Below are 16,431 nucleotides of genomic sequence, written 5' to 3'. Positions count from 1 at the left end.
TGCCACTGTCTAAGTCTACATTTAGAACCCATGTCTAGCTGTCGCGGGGAGGGGAAACACCCTTGTTAAGAGACTCAACCCAGCCTTGTTTGTTTTAGATGTGGGATTGCAAGGCTTACGAGAAAAAGGTCAAGGTCTCCTGGATCAGATCTCCAATCAGGCTTCCTGGGCCTATGGAAAGGATGTAACAATTGAGAATAAAGAAAACGTGGACCACATACAAGGAGTGATGGAAGATATGCAACTTAGGAAACAAAGGCAAAGTCGAAATGTTATGTTAAAGTTTATCAGGATAGCATGACACTAAGATAAAAGTTCAGTACTCTGTATTTTGCAAATTCAATTGTCTTACCTGTTATATGCTATATAGTAGGTTTGAGGTGAGTGTGATAATTTCTACATAATTGTTCTGACAACTAATGCTAATTCATTAGATGAAGAGACATCTTTCCCCGTTTACTTGATTGTAAAGCTTTTAGTCATTCTCAGGTACTCATATCTGCTTTAACAGACTTTCTTGGAGACATGTGCTTTTTTCTGTTTTCTGTTATTTTAGAGTTCTGTTAGGTCTTACCTGGTTGTTTCTGTATCTCATTTTCTTATGCCATATATCCATTATTATGTTGGTTGTAGGATTAGACAGTGGGCTGACGCCGATTTTGTTTCCCTTGATGGACTAACAGGAATTTAAGGCTTTAGAGTAGCTGTTCCCATCCTGTGGGTCAGCACCCCTTTGGGGGTCACATATCAGATACATAGCAGTAGCAAAATTATACTTAGGAAGTAACAACTAAGTAATTTAAGGTTAGGGGTCTCGACAACATGAGGAACTGTATTACAGGGTCGCAGCATGAAGATGATGAGAACCACTGCCCTAGAGACTCAGTCTATAACAGTGGCCTAGAAGTGTTCGAAAGTAAAGATTAAAATCACAGAGGGAGGAATAGGCACAGGTAGCTGATCTGGCATGGTTTATGGAATATTGCACACCTGCCTACTTAAGTCACGGGAAATTTTACAGAGTCACAGGGCAGGGGATCCCTTTGCACCCTGCCCTCCTGCAGCGTCCCTCCCATCAGCTTCTAATGTGAGTCTGTGTTTGTGCTCCAGCTTCTCTGACACCATCCTGCCTTTTCACTCCAGCCTTGTTTCTCCTCCACCCTGGTTCTGGCTCCTCCTGTGAGTGCTTAGGTCTCCAATAGAGAGTATAATAAGTGTGTACACAGAACTGGCGTGGGAGGGTGGCTTGCTCTCGGCCCACTGCCTTCCGATGGCACTGCTCGTCCTCACAGCTCAGTCATGTGCAGGCCTAACCTGTGCTTTACTTCTCTGCATTATTTTCTGTCCTCTTTATTTTCCTTTCTGCCCTCACGGTTTCTGTCTGTTTCTTGTTCTAGTGTCAGTAACTTCTAGTCTCTGTATCTAATAAATGCTCGGTCTTGGAAAAATCAGGGAATAGACTTGCTTAATTCTAAATGGCAATGGCCACAGTTGTTGCTGTCTTTCTGAAAATCAGTGACATCTGTGTCTTATTTCAAAGCACCCTCTTGGCTACATCCGTTTTGCTTTCTCTTTCTGTTGCTAAAGTTGTGATTTCCAGGGCTCATGGGCCTCACTCTCCTCTCTGGGTGTTGTCTCTGACTGTGCCCTGCATACTCAGGGCTTGCTAGTTACCAAGGCTCTCTGACTCAGGATACCACCAGAGCACCTCCAGTTGGATGTGCCACATTCCCCTCAAACCAACTCTGTCTAGATCAATACCCCCACCCTGAAACTTTGCTCTGTTTCCTAGTTTCCTGTCAAGTTGCTGTTGGCTACCAAATTTAGAATTTATCTTCTGTTCTCTAATCCCAGTCAGATGCCCCAGGTTCGTTGTTTTCTGCCTTGGGCCTTGCTGCTCTTCAGGCTGCTGCAGATGAGAGTAATCTGCTCACCGACAAGAGTCAGAAGCCTGGCCTCTCGTCGTTTCTGTTATTAGAATACCGAGGCTTTTTCATATCTCTATTTTTGTCTCTGCACCATTTCCAGGTCTGACCACCACTACTGCTATGTCCTGTCCTTACATTCCATGCGTGTGTAAAGCCAAGTGAAAGTGTATTTCCGTCCTCGAAAACCAAACAGGTATCTAGGCAGCACCCTCTTGGCAGTGGGGCCTGGACAACATTTACCAAACATTGAGGAAAGTTCTCACTTCGCATTATAAGAACACAGCCAGACCTTTTGATCTTGGTGTTGATGGTTTTAAGTCTTTTCAATTTTGTTTTCTGGAGGATCTTGTACAGATTCCTAGATTCCTGTACTGGAGCTGCTCCTTCAGTTTCCTCCTCTTCTTCTTCCTCCTCTTCCTCCTCTTCTTCTTCCTCCTCCTCTTCTTCCTTGTCCTCCTCCTCCTCCTCCTCGAGCTTTACTTGTTTCTGTAGAGCCTCATTCACACTTCCAGGGGCAGATCCCTTCCCTGATGAGCCCTGAGCTGTGCACGGCCTGCAGGCCACAGCGATGTCCTTGAAAGGCTGGTGACTCACAGATGTTCTCCCAGTTGCCCCCATTGCTTTAATTGGAGCGCCTTGTACTTTATCAGCCCTGCCTGAGCTTTTGTGATTCTTCTCTAGCCTCATGGTGTAAACTGTCCTTGATGCCGGTGCTCATGTACGCCATTCCCATCTTAAAGTGATATTCCTTACCAGCCTTCTGCTCCAACCAAAGGACAGCTGCAGGGCCTCCAGGGTCTCGAGCCAGTGTTCGTCATGTCTTCCGTGGGGTGGAGCCACGACTTCCAGTGACAGGGAAGCTGGCTGGTGATGGCTGACTGTGTACTACTCTTGTCAGACATATGTGCCGGATGGAATTACTCTGGCCGGTCTTCTGAGATGAAGCTGGGTCCTTAGGATCACATGGGAGGCCGCCTTCAGCTCTGCAGTCTTAGTATCTGTAACTTACACAGGATTACACTTGCTTTGTTTCTCAAATATGTTGTTTTTCATGCACCCAGGACTTCCTTATCTTCTTGTTTCTTGTCCAGTAGATGCTATGCTAGGCAAGTGAGTTACTTGTTTCCTCCACCCCACAAAGTGCTGGATCTGTATCATTAACATTTTTACCTGTCTAAAGTTCATTCGCCAGGAACATCTTCCAAACTGACTTTTGTGTGCTTTGATGATATACAGTTTACATGTGAGCTAACTGTCTTATTTTCCTAATGACACAAAGTATGTGTGCGCTTATATGTGCAAACCATCTTTACTATGAAGATGTCTTAGATATTTTGTTTTATACTTTGGAAACAACTATCATTATTTCCCTTCTGTCACTCACAGACTTTCCTTTACAAGCTGTATTGTAACATTAGGCTGACTGAGAAAGTCTTCACCTAAAAAGTAGCCTGTTGCAAGCTAGTTCCGGGTTATCATTAGACTTTCTTCAGGAACACTGACTGTAGAGCCTGGGACCTGTTGAATTATTTTTTTTTCTAATATGTAGGGCTTTACATGAGTGCCCTTCCTGCTTTCCTGTGGAACTGTGTGGGAATGAAGGAAATGGGTCAGATCTTCCTTACTGTACGTTACCCATGCCGACCACAGAGGGAGCAGACAGTGCTCTGCACCGTGTTTGTCTTAACTCAGAAGATCTGAGGGTTATTTTTTTCTTAATGAGTCTAGATATAAATTTTTAATTCAGATTTAATATTGTTTCAGCTAGTATAATTGGATAAAATATATTAATTAAATTTCCCAGAAACATCATTCTCTAAACTCTTACACTTCTTTCTTTGAAGCTTGGTTAATAAGGTTCCTTTGGGATTTGGTGGACCACTGCATTTATGCTTTGCTTCAATATTTTGCAGAATCCATGCTATCCTCAAGAGGGTTTGTCATTCAGTATCATTCCAGGTATTTTGAGGTCTTGCTGTAACATAGACAATAGATTAGATATTCATAAACTTCTGACAAGTCAGTACAAAATAGTTGCAGTGTTCATAGCATAGGACTAAGTACTTTAGTGTTCTGTTAAACACTCTCGTCAGACAATCATGGAACCCAGAGTGAGCTGAGTTTGCGTTTGGTCCATTAGATGTGAGGACATGGTAGACGTGCGGAGGCTGAAGATGCTTCAGATGGTGCAGTTGTTTAAATGCGAAGAGGATGCTTCACAGGTAAGGCCTGCTTAACCGCACAGGAAGTTGGTTTAGCCTGACTTCATCATAAATTAAGTTAGAAAGTTCAGTTCATGGAAGTACGAACAAAGTGGACTCCTGTGACGCTAAGGAAGTCACTTTATTACATCAGTTCTTGTTTCTCCTGTAGAGAACAAAGCTTGGTGTTGAGTCGTTTACTGGTCTCATTTACTCAGCCCCTCAGCAAAATCCTCTGTTGATTTAGAGATTGGGAACATTTTTTTGTCAGCTCAGTTGTTAGTTCTATCCTGGAGTGAAGGCTAGTGAAGCACCCTGCTTTCACCCCATAAAAGAATTTTCAGTACTACATAAACAACTTGATATAGTCCTGTGTTTAATATCAGAAAAAGTACTTAATCTTGGTGTATACAGAAAACTTATCATTCTAAGTCATAATTCGCATCTGTAATGAGATCCCAGCAGAACTGTATTACAGGGATCCCATGGCCATGGGTCACGTGATGCTAGTTTTACATTGAGCACTTTTCTTCAGTAGGTCCAGTCTTGACATTTGAGGCAGAAATTTGAGGAGCAAAGGAGATCATTAGTTCATAGAGCATGGCATTGAATAAATGCTAAAACCAAAGTTAGAATTAAAGAACTAACTAATCAAACAGAAGTAAGACATCATATTTTAATACAAGAAGAGAATTGTGAATGTAGTTTTATTCTGTATTTTCATGTAGGCAGTAGAATGGCTAAGTGAACTTCTGGATGCCCTGTTGAAGACCCATATCAGATTGGGTGATGATGCTCAGGAAACAAAGGTTTTACTGGAAAAACACAGAAAATTTGTGGATGTTGCACAGGTACAGAACTTGTCTTCTTTTTTATAAGTGCACTGTGTGGCTAGCTTTCTGCAGGATTATGGTTGACTTACCTACCAGGTCTAAGGAGATCAGTTCTGCTACACAGCTCAGAAAACACATCTGGTGCACAGAAACTCACTCAAGTGTAGGGTCTCTGGGCGCCCAGTATTTAGTATTATATGTTATGCTATTGTGTGGACCGTCTAACAGTTCACTGAATCAATCAATGATCGATATTTGTTAATAACAGCAAATTAAAAGCAGCACTTGTAGTATTTCAGTAGAATTAGCATAGGAATACAGCATTGTTTTGGGATTGAGGGTATGTTTATGTATTCTCTGTAAAGCAGAGTTCGCATGTTTATACTTCGCTAGATGTGAAGTATGTAACTAACGTCACCTCCTCCTTTGGTCATCATTAGATGATCTCTGAGGCCACTGGACTGTGTAGTATTGATGTCTATCGGTGCTACACCCTCCCCTCCCCTTCCTCCCTCCTCTTCCCCTCCGTCTGAATTGGTGTATTCATCTCCGAGGTTTTTTTCCTTCCTAGAGCACTTACGACTATGGCAGACAGCTGCTGCAGGCCACAGTTGTGCTGTGCCAGTCTCTGCGCTGTACTTCCCGATCCTCAGGGGACACGCTTCCTCGACTGAACAGAGTGTGGAAGCAGTTCACGGTAGCCTCTGAAGAGAGAGTGCACAGGTTGGAAATGGCTATTGCCTTCCACTCGAATGCTGAAAAGGTAGGCAGGATCTTTAAAAACTTGTTTGATTTTTTTAAAAATTTTATGTGTATAAGTGTTTATATGAATTTAAGGCTGTGTACCAGGTTATGCAGTACCTTTGAAAGCCAGAAGAGGCTGTCACATTCCTCTGGGACTGGAGTTACAGACAGTAACAGTACTGTCATGTGGATGCTCGGAATTGAGCCCAAGGCCTTTGGGAAAGTAGATAGTGTTCTAACCATTGACCCCTCTCCAGCCCTAGTGTATTCCCTTAACAAAAAGTTGCCAGTATCTAAAATGTTAACTAGAGAAATGTGATTATATGATTACTCTGTGTGTTTATCACTATTCATATTCGTGTGTTGTTAAGGTTCATTTGGATGTGTGTGTTGTCTTAAGAGTGTCTGTACTGAGTCTCCTGAGCTGCCCCACTCAGGGGTGCTTGGCCAGAGGATTGCAGAGCTACAAGAAACCTGGCTTCCCCTCCCTCTCCTTCCCACACAGCCAGTCCAGGTCCAAGCTCTGCCTGTGCTCTACTGTCACCTCGTCAGGCTCTGTCATTGGGTCGGGAAAGGAAACTGTTTTGGCAACTACATTTTTAATAATTGTCAGAAAGTTTTGAAAAGTTACCTTGTGATTGCACAATTTAGGATAAAGGCTAGCCAAGTCATCTAATGAAACTAAAAAACAAACAGAAAAGCCTTTGTTCCATGATTCAGGAATTTCTCTCTCTCTCTCTTTTTTTATAGCTTTATGTCATTAGTTACAAAAGCTGACAATAGGCTGGGGATTTAGCTCAGTGGTAGAGCGCTTACCTAGGAAGCGCAAGGCCCTGGGTTCGGTCCCCAGCTCCGAAAAAAAAAAAAAAAAGAACCAAAAAAAAAAAAAAAAGCTGACAATAAAATTAAGTAGTGTTAGTTGGGCAAGTTTCTGATAGAGCCCATTTTTCCTCACAGTATCGATGCTGAGAACATCCTGTTCAAGAAGAAGCTTAATTGGGTAGTTCTTTTTGTGTTGATCTTATGGTGAGAATGTGTATGTAGGGATTTTAAATCCACAGTAACATGGAAAGCCTAGGCCGCAGTCTCATCACTGGACAGAGCAGGTGAGCAGGACCTCAGGGACTGAGGCAGTTCATGTTGAAGCACACTGTTAGAAGTGGCCATGGCTGATTCTCTCACCTGCTCACTGAGACATGGGGTCTATTGGTTCATACCTGTAGTCTCAGTCCCTTGGAAAATGAAGTAGGAAGATCAGAAGTTCAAGGGCAGGCTGACCACAGAGAGAGACCCAGCTTGGAACAATAGACGAACAAGGGCCTAATGAGGATGAAAGAAAGCTAGAAGGTGGCTTGACTTGTTTTTCGGCCCGTTATCCAGTGCACGTTCGTCTTATTACACAGTGTGTGGCTCAGTGACAAAAAGGCGTGGACTTCAAATGTTGTGCTTCATGGGCTTGAACAGGGTGTCTGTGCCTGTGCAGCCAGAGCAGGGCCTGAGTCACCTGCATCAGAAGGAGAAGCATTCCAGTTTCTAACGCCACTATCATCATAGGAGACTATTTTTAAGTGTGAGGATATTTTTAAATCAAGAACTCTATAGATGGTCTATAAAAATAAGTAGATTTTAAATAAAATGTTGGTGTTTCTTTTAAGGATTTATTTATGTTATTTTTATGGTTATTTTGTCTGCATGCACAAATACGTGCTCCGTATACATGCCTGGTGTGCTAGATCCTCTGGATCTGGAGGTACAGAACTGCACGTGGGTGCTGAGAATCAAACCAGGGTCCTCTGATGGATCAAAGTTTGAATTTTTAAATAAAAAACAAAAGAATAAAAGGTGGTTAAAGATGGGACAGACAGTTTCCCGTATCTGAATGGTAACAGTGAGAACAGCAGGTGAAGGATGCTGGTCTGGTCTGCACAGAGGTGTGGCTGCATGCTCTGTATTGGTTCAGCATCAGGGTCTTTGAGTTTTGCAGTATGTAAGCTCCTTCAGAAGAGAGTCAGTCTGACATTCACTCTTGGCTTTGCTAAATAAGCATCCCATTCATTGTTGAGTAAACATTTGCCTAATAAGCTAGAGATAAATTGTCTCTTTCTTAAGCACAGATTCCATTCACTTGCCAAATAGTACTGCTTTCTTTTTTCCTAGAAATCAATGTAGATGTCTTTGTACTTTTGATTATATATTTTTACTAGAGAGATGCTTCATTCGTGATTATAATTTCTTTACCAGTCTTGTACAGTGATGCTTATAAAGACACTAAGCCGAACTCCTTCTTCAGCATACAGAGTTCTCACAGGACTAATTCCCCTTTACGTTTCTTGGTTGGTGCTGCCCTGTGTTTGCTACAGATTTTGCAAGATTGCCCAGAAGAGCCTGAAGCAATGAACGATGAGGAGCAGTTTGAGGAAATTGAAGCAATTGGAAAATCACTTCTGGATAGACTCACTATCCCCGTCGTTTACCCGGATGGGTATGTGCATGTTCTTATCAATCTATTCTTTAGAAAGATTCCTGAGTATCTTCATTGTGGTCCACATTTTCAACTCCTACAGTAAATCAACTCAAACTGAAAAGACGTCCAAATCACTGTTGGCAACCGTGACAGTTGGGGTTGCTGACGTTAGATTTGCATCTTAACAACTTGTAGATGGGTGATCACAGGTTAGTTTGAGGCGTGGGCTTCCAGCCTGAGCTGTGATGATCGCAGGGAGTTCTGAGATGGTGGGCCTCATTCAGAGCGGAGGGTCAGGAAAGGGGCTGGGACCTAGTGAGGTGCACCAGTCAGGCAGTTTTAACTCTTCGTCTTTGTTGCTAATCCAGATGGAGCCAGAATGCTTGGGATTTGGAACTGAAGGACCCGAGGTTCAGATTAAGTCAGAGAGCAGGGCATGCCAGTTTCTAGGCATTGGACTCAGGATAGTCTCAGGTCTGTCCATCCCCAAACCTGTCATCTTACTGCTGGGCTCTAAGGCATCCTGGGCTTTTCATATGGAGAGTTACCAGGCCCCGGTCTGCACCCTGCCTTTTGTTTTCAAATGTGAAATAAGCAGGAAAAGAATCAATCGTTCATGCCCAGAGATCTAGACCTTGTTAGTGAGTCACTGAGAGGTAAGGCAAAGGAAATGTAGTTCAAACAATAGAGAAGCCAAGACATCACATGGAAGTAAGGTGCCCTTGCTTTGCAGAAGTGTGATGGGGCAGAGGACAGACGCTAGAGCCCAAGCTCTGGGCTTCTTTTCTTACTTCCCAGCAGTGACTGAAGCTCTCTGTGTCTTGATTCCCATGCCTGATAACAGGGTGGGATAATTGTGTTTTTTCTGGTCACAGCAGTGGGGCACTTCTTGGAACCAAACAGAACTTAAATTAGACACAAAGGACATATTGCTATGTCACGAACTTCCAGTGAGTATTTAGAATTTATATTGAAAAATTACCATTTTATTCCCTTGGAAGAACAGCATTCATAGTCTACACTGAGAAAATCTCTAGGGATACCTGGATTTGAACTGTGAGAGTAGCTTAGTGCCATAGGATTTACCTGCAGTAGACCTGGTTTATAGGTAAGTTACTGTGCCCCAGATGAACTCGTTTGCACCAGAGGTTATGTCATATTTTATGATAACACCTGCTTTTCTGCACCTGTTACAGTTAAATGAATTTGTACTAACCTGTGTGGTTTCTATGTGTTCTAATTTTAGAACTGAACAATATTTTGGAAGTCCAAGTGACATGGCTTCTACTGCAGAGCACATCAGAGACAGAATGAAACTGGTCAGTCTCAAAAGGCAGCAGCTGAGACATCCTGAAATGGTGACCACGGAGAGCTAATGCCCCAGCTCCCACAGATCTGCAGGTCATGTGCCCACACATCTTTGCTGTTGGTATACTACGGAGTTAGCCACAGCTCATTAAGATGCATTTCACAGCAGGATAAGCCTCCTTTCTTCCCACAACACGTCTCTCTCTAAATGCTAACATTTCTCGACTACCAAGGCATAATCACATAACATGCTTTGAGACTGTAGACTCCTGGTATCGTAAAAGAAGGAGCTGTAACCACGCACTGAGTCTTTGTTTTCACGCTGTTCCTGATCTGTCAGTTTGTAGACGACAGCCCATACTAAGCTTTGAATGGTGCTAATCAGAGTTTAGGAATTCGCTACAAACCATGGCTGCCCTTCCTCCCCAGGTGATGTAGATATTTAGACTATAGTTAGACTGTTAGTGAATAGTGGTATCCTCAAAACTTTACTTTGTAATTCTTCAAAATTGATTATTTTTATTGTCTATATGAAGAAAACCCTTCAGATCTTTGATATATCATATTCATTGAAAGACATTTTCCTGTTGTATTCATAATGTATTAAAAGTTGTTTGTGCTTAATAAAAATCTTCTTTAAACATCTTATTTAATTTGGTAGTTACATCCTGATTCTAAACACGAGTGCCTTATTAGAGGGGCATTCTTAGGATTGTAAGGACGGGTTAATCATTGTTTTTGATCGTGGCTGCATGTATTTTAGGCAAGAGTTTCATATGTATGCATGTGTATATAATAAACAGCATGTTTATTGTGAAGAACAGTTTAGACCTTTAAAAACATAATAACAGAATACCATTTTAATTTTTCTCTTGAAAAATGGTGTCCAAAATATTAACTACCCTGAAGACACTTTGTCTGTGGGGAAGGAGGGCTAAAGATGAAGGTATGCATACTTAATTCATTGTAATCTTTTATATCACAGTAATCAGCCTGGAACTAAAGCAGAAATTGTTAATAATATTGAATATCTCATGATAGTAAGAGGCAAGAACCATCCTGAAGAAGTATAGTCACAAAAACTGTACAGACCTTTAGAAATAAAATTTGTCATAAAATGGTAATGCTTTTATGTTTATAAAAGTTATTAAGTTATAAAATGTATATACTTTAATATTATGTCAATTATAATTTTAGAAAATATTTAAGGTGAAAAATAACTGGGCTTATCAGTACAAAATTATGCAAGGATTGTATGCAGATTTATTTTTCCGGTCTGTAGAGATGCTCATGTACCCTCCTATGCTAAAGCCAGTTTCTCCAGCCTTCTCCTGTGCCAGCCTTGATGAATTCCATCCGTCCTTCATCCCTCACTCTGTGACACCTTTCAGTCAACTTTACACCTCACCTTATAGGAAACTGTCCTTTTGAAAATCAGCCATAGTCTGCCGACTCCCAAATCGAATGCTTTTGCTCTCTGACACATCACCTCCCTTCCCCTGTTTCTAGCTTCTCCCCAACAGTGTTCCATCCCTAGACGATGCTCTCTCCTGCCACGTGAGGGCGTAGTCTGGGATTCGTTTAACTAGGTTTGTTGCACATGTGTACTGTGCTGCTGTCCTCAGCTCTCTCTCATTAGGCATCCCATCCCTCGTGCCCTGCATTTCACGTCTGATCCGATCTGAAATGCATGGCTTCAGCTGACTCCCTGTCATTTCTACCCAAATGAAAGATACATCATACTTGCCTTTTCTTCCTGGAGTAGTTTTGACTAATGGTGCCATGATGTCCAGGGTAAAAATCCAACTGCTCCCCATGTCTTACACTGCCTCTGAGACCGTCCAGAAGTTCTTTCTATACTTGATAACCCTCCTTCAGGGCTTTCCTCCTGTGCGTAGGAGCTCCTCTGATTCCTCCGTTAGTCTTCATGATGGTGCTACCTCTTTCCTGTTACATCATAAGGTCCTCAAGGGGGCTGACTCTTGTCCCACATGTTTTATGCCTAGACCTTTGCTCGTGTGTAACATGCTGGGTCCTACACCCTCGTTCCTTTGTAAGCATTAGTAATAATCTCCCACTAGTATAGTCTGAGGTGTTTAAACAGTGCTTTTCCCTAGAGTTGGTACTGGCTTGTAATCTGCTTCCATGGAGTGTGTCTGAGGTTTTAGACCCTGAGACATGTAACTTTTAGATGTTTGCTTCTTTAGAGTCAGTATTGATTTCTTCTTGACGGGTTTCAGCGTCGTCAGCATTTTTATTGGAGTTAGTAATTCTTCCATCAGCTCATAGATGCATAATTTCAAAGGAGTTAGTTTTCATATACCTTAAGCTCTCTTTCCAGCAAATTTAAAGTAAGACAAAATATGGAAATGCCATGTATGATTCAAAGAGTTAAATGAAACTAGATACACGGAATGAACATAGGTACTCTTCTTTTGCATGTGTAGACGCCTTTTCTCTGTGTGTGTCTTTATAGATACACAAGCGTTATGAATAACCCAGCAATGCCCCAAACTGACCTTCCTCATGTGGTCACAGTTCACTCAGAGGACACATGAAGGATGTGACTTCAGTTTGTTTAAAATCCCAGGCTTTGTTATATTAATGCTGACATTGACCTACAAATGTCATTAAAAAGAAACACTTCCTTTTTACTGGTTCAGTGCCACAGCCCCTGCATAATTTTAGATTTTAGCCCTTCCTGACATGTTAGCCATAACTGACATGTTAGCTGGGTAACTTCTGTGCCTGGCCTTTTTTTTTTTTTTTTTTTTTTGGCCCATGCCTCTCTTTGTTCCTGTGTAAACTCAGCAGACAAAGGCAATCCGATGTCTTCTCTTAGTACATATCTGACTCGGCAGAGCCGTGATGCAAGGATGATAACTTCCTCTGAGACCAGTTTGGCTGTATTCCCAGGTCTCATCGTTTCGACCTTATGTTACATGTTAGTGGTACTGGTGAGAGCTCAGCCTGTTAGCTGCCATTCAGTATAGCAGAGTGAGCTGGATCTCGTCCTCTCTGGGGTTTAAAGTGGCTCGTGAATGTTACCTACTCTCGATGTGTCTGCCGCAGCCTTACTCTCAGTTGATGTGTGTTATGCTGTTAGTGTTGTGACTCATTCTCAGTGAGAACAGGACAAGCAAATCTATTTTCTCATCCAAACCCCTTTGCATGCTGTGGTATGGTCGCTAGGTTGGGTGAATGTATCCCGCTGCACACTGTACTTTGGTAGAGACCATCAGATTTCTTTCATATGCTAGAAGTTCTTGTCAGAAGAGAGTGTGTGTTCTTACACCCTGTACCCAAAGCACACTGAGTCATAATAAAAACATGATGACTGCTAAAACGTGACGATGCCGTAGCTGACGCAGTGCTGTAGATCTTGAGTTGTAGAGAAGGTATAGGCTGATGTAAGCGTCCATACACAGGGTATTATCCACACCAAGACTTGCGCAAGGGTGCTCTCTCTGATTAAGCACCCAAAGGAAAAGCTCTTAGGATGTAAAAAGATGGCCTGAAGAAAGCCAGACAGCACCAGTGTTAACTTTCAATTCTGGACAAACTGAGAGCAGAAAGTATCTTCTTAAATGTAGCTGATAAATATCTTGGAGAAACAAAGTGAATACCATCTGGTACTCCTTGATTTCTCAGAATCACTATATGTCAGTGAATAGCCCTGAGACTCTAAAATATAAAATGCACAAGTCACCAATTTCAATGACAAAATGTAATAATTTACAGAAGTATTGAAAACTGAAGGGACATATACAGTGGACGGTATCATTGCTATAATCTTTTTCAGAGTAGAAAATAGTGTTTAATCTTGCTCTGTCTCAAGTGACATTCATGGAGTAGTACAGAGGACAGACACACTGTTTATCCCCTCTGCTCCGTACCCCTGTCTTCACCCTCACTCCTCACCCCTACCCCAGCTCCCACAGCACTAGCTCCTTCGTCCCAATGTTCTTCACCTCGGTCCCCATCTCCCCAGTGGATAAGGAAATGTACATGCAGATTACGTCCTGAGGGTAGAGCTGTTAAAGCTGACCAGTCCCCTGCTGTGGGAAGATGATAGAACAGGAAGATAGAAGACAAGACACAAATGCCATCTATGTTGTGTTTGACAGGGCATGAGACAACTCCGTTTACTCCATTAGTTAACAAGCCAAGTAAGGCATGGCTGGAGTGTATTAAGAAAGGAACAAGCTATAAAAATAAGAGCATCCATCTGAGGAAATTTGTAGGATCTCCCAATACTGAGGTAGACATGATCTGAGACAACCATTAGTGCTGGCTTTGGTTGGAGAAGAGGCAGTTGGCAAACTCAGGCAGTGAAGGTAATGGGTGCAACTGGTCCTGTAATGCGCTTAGGCGTGACGGTGTGCCATGACAGCCCCGGTCTGTGCTGTTGATGCCCAGTGTAACTTAATGCTGCAGCGGTAGTTAAAAGCAACCTTGAGAATAAACACCAGTCTGCACACTCGAGGAAGAGGCAGAGCCTGTGCTAGGACATGGAGATCTTCAAGAGAACAAGACAGCCAGCACTGAAACTAAATATTTTGATTGCTGGTGAATAAATGTCTCATAGATTCAAGATTATTTTTGTAAGAAGTCTTAATGAGACAAGATGCAGTACATAATTCTTCTATGTCATGATACAGGAATTCCAAACATGGCTAAACATAGTTACTGTCACGTGTTAAAGCGGAGCTGTGAGGGTTTGCGGAGAGACATGTGAACAGTGTGTGGAGGGCGTTCACTCTTGAGGCTGGTTCCTGCTGCATCTTGACGGGGCATCTTGACGAGTGTTCGCAAGTCCAGTGCAGAGTCCTCAGGGTGACTGCAGAGGCCTCCCTCTGGAGGTTGGGGACGATGCCTGCCCACTGAGCCTACAAGCATCACGTCTTTCACATCTTATTTTCCTGACCGTTTCAGTTTATAAGACAGAGCACAGCCATTCTTTTTTTTTTTTTTTTTTTTTTTTTTTTTTGGTTCTTTTTTTCGGAGCTGGGGACCGAGAGCACAGCCATTCTTACGATCGTTTTGTCTCTGAAAAGTGTGTCTGCACCTTCGCTCCGGTGTTAGTCTTCTCAGCCAGTGAAGTCGCTCGGAGAACAACATCAGGGTGGACGTCATTCTTCAGGGTTGTGAGAGGATCAAAGTGTCACTCGCGTGGTTTTGAGTAGCTTTAGGACCCGCGTTGCTCACCTCACACTCTGAAGAGAAACTTAATTTTCTAAATTGGCACATAGTATTTGGTCATTATAATGTTGTAAGAGCATTTGGGGGAAGTACATGTCAAAACTTTTGTTTCTCAGTTTTATTATAAAAATTTTAAGTCTATAAAATTTAAAATTGCGCCGCATCCTCACACCCTCAGCATTAGTTATGCTTGCGCAGTCACATGCGCGGCCGTATGTCTATCCATCCAGACTATTTTCTGATGAGTCTGAAACTGCGGATCTCCACATGCTCTCGTCTAAATACTTGAGCACATTTCTCACACTAGCAAGGTCTCCACTTGCTGCCTTTGGCATAAGCTCGCATTCATGACGTGGATGTGCACAGAACATTCCCATGCTCTGTTTCCATAATTACGTGGCGCGCTATAGAAAGGGGCATCTACCACTCTGGAAAGTTCTCCTTCTCACACCTCACTGTCCCCAGATGACAAGCACTGTTCTTCCTCTCTACTGTAAGTTGGCTTGTTCCATTTTAGAACTTATTTTAATTGACATCACACATCAGGTCTTCTTCACTACCGTAATATTTGGGAGATTTATTCGTGGACTTGGCGTATTATTAATTCATCCCTATTTTATTGCTAAGTGATGTCCTCATGATTGTATATTGCCACTTGTTTTCCTAGTTTCCTATTGGCTAACTGGGCTGTTTCCAGGACTGCCAATTATGAAGAGAACTGCAATGATCGTTATTAGGAACATCTGTATCAATATAGTTATCCATTTGCTCATGAGTAAATAAATATTTAGGATTGCTGGCTTGTAGGGTGGTTTTAAAAAGAAACTACCATTCTTTTTCCCAGTGTGGTTGTTCTGTACCCTGATTTTTATATTTTGGGTATGTAAAAAGTTGTAAAAAATTTTTTCTGATTCCCATGTTGAAATAGAGAAGTTGGGGTTAGAAATGATATCGCTCATATTTGAATGTGGTAGTTGGCATTCAAGGGGAAGGGATGCTGTCTGTCACAGAACAGCTCCCGAAAGCGGTGCCTCAGACGTGAAATTTTAGAATAGGCTCCACTCTGTGAGAGGTTGGGCTCTAAGCATGCTGATTTATTAGCTAGAAGAAACAGCACTAGCTCAATTATGTTACATTTACCACCCACTTTCAGTAAGTAAAGTAAGACACATCACTGAGTAGTAAAGAACACTTTATGAGGGAATCGGAGGGGGGCAGAAAACAAAAACAAAACCAAGAACATGAACAGGAGTCGGTTCCTGGTACTACAGCGTGAGAAAGACACCTGTGCAGGGGAGTGCCCTGTGGTGGTCAGGAAAGCAGACAACCAGATGGGAAGAACTCTACCTCATAGTTTACATAGCTGATAGGTATGTTTTGTAGACATTTTAGCCTTTAAGTGTCTTCATCTTTTCAGCCCAACTTTGTTAGTTTTGTACTTGGGTGACTTTTTTCTACTGTGTGTTATCCTCATCTTCTGTTCTATTAAACAATACCCACCTGTGAAATTATGATCATATATTATGTTTCCAGTACCCATGTTCAATACCCGTGTGTGACTTATCTAACCTTTCCTATAGGATTTTTAAGGGCTGGGAAATTTGGCTTCTACTGTGTATCCTTATGTGCCCACATTGTAAATATGCAATAAAACCATAAAAATACAATGACAGCAGATTTTCATATGTATTTCTTGGCCATGTTGTTATCTGACAAGTTTGATTTCTGTAAATAAAGATTGTTCATAAAAA

The 16,431-nt window shown here is 42.1% G+C and overlaps 1 protein-coding gene across 5 annotated transcripts in view; it reads left to right on the top strand.

Annotated features, from left to right (window-relative positions):
- Sestd1 (SEC14 and spectrin domain containing 1) overlaps positions 1-16,431 on the top strand; it is a 96,590-nt gene extending 80,159 nt beyond the window's left edge. For 4 of the 5 annotated variants that reach the window (XM_087650823.1, XM_087650822.1, XM_087650825.1 and 1 more), the window contains 6 exons: positions 99-258; positions 4,069-4,150; positions 4,858-4,980; positions 5,534-5,725; positions 8,067-8,188; positions 9,417-16,431. In XM_087650823.1, coding sequence (XP_087506949.1) covers positions 99-258; positions 4,069-4,150; positions 4,858-4,980; positions 5,534-5,725; positions 8,067-8,188; positions 9,417-9,546 — 809 coding nt within the window. In that variant the 3' untranslated portion in view covers positions 9,547-16,431. 5 annotated transcript variants of the gene reach the window in all.

The sequence above is a fragment of the Rattus norvegicus genome, chromosome 3 (genome assembly GCF_021556685.1).
Source record: "Rattus norvegicus strain SHRSP/BbbUtx chromosome 3, alternate assembly SHRSP_T2T, whole genome shotgun sequence".
NCBI classification, from domain to species: domain Eukaryota; kingdom Metazoa; phylum Chordata; class Mammalia; order Rodentia; family Muridae; genus Rattus; species Rattus norvegicus.
Note: the sequence above shows the minus strand (reverse complement) of the source record. Positions and strands in the feature narration are given on the sequence as shown.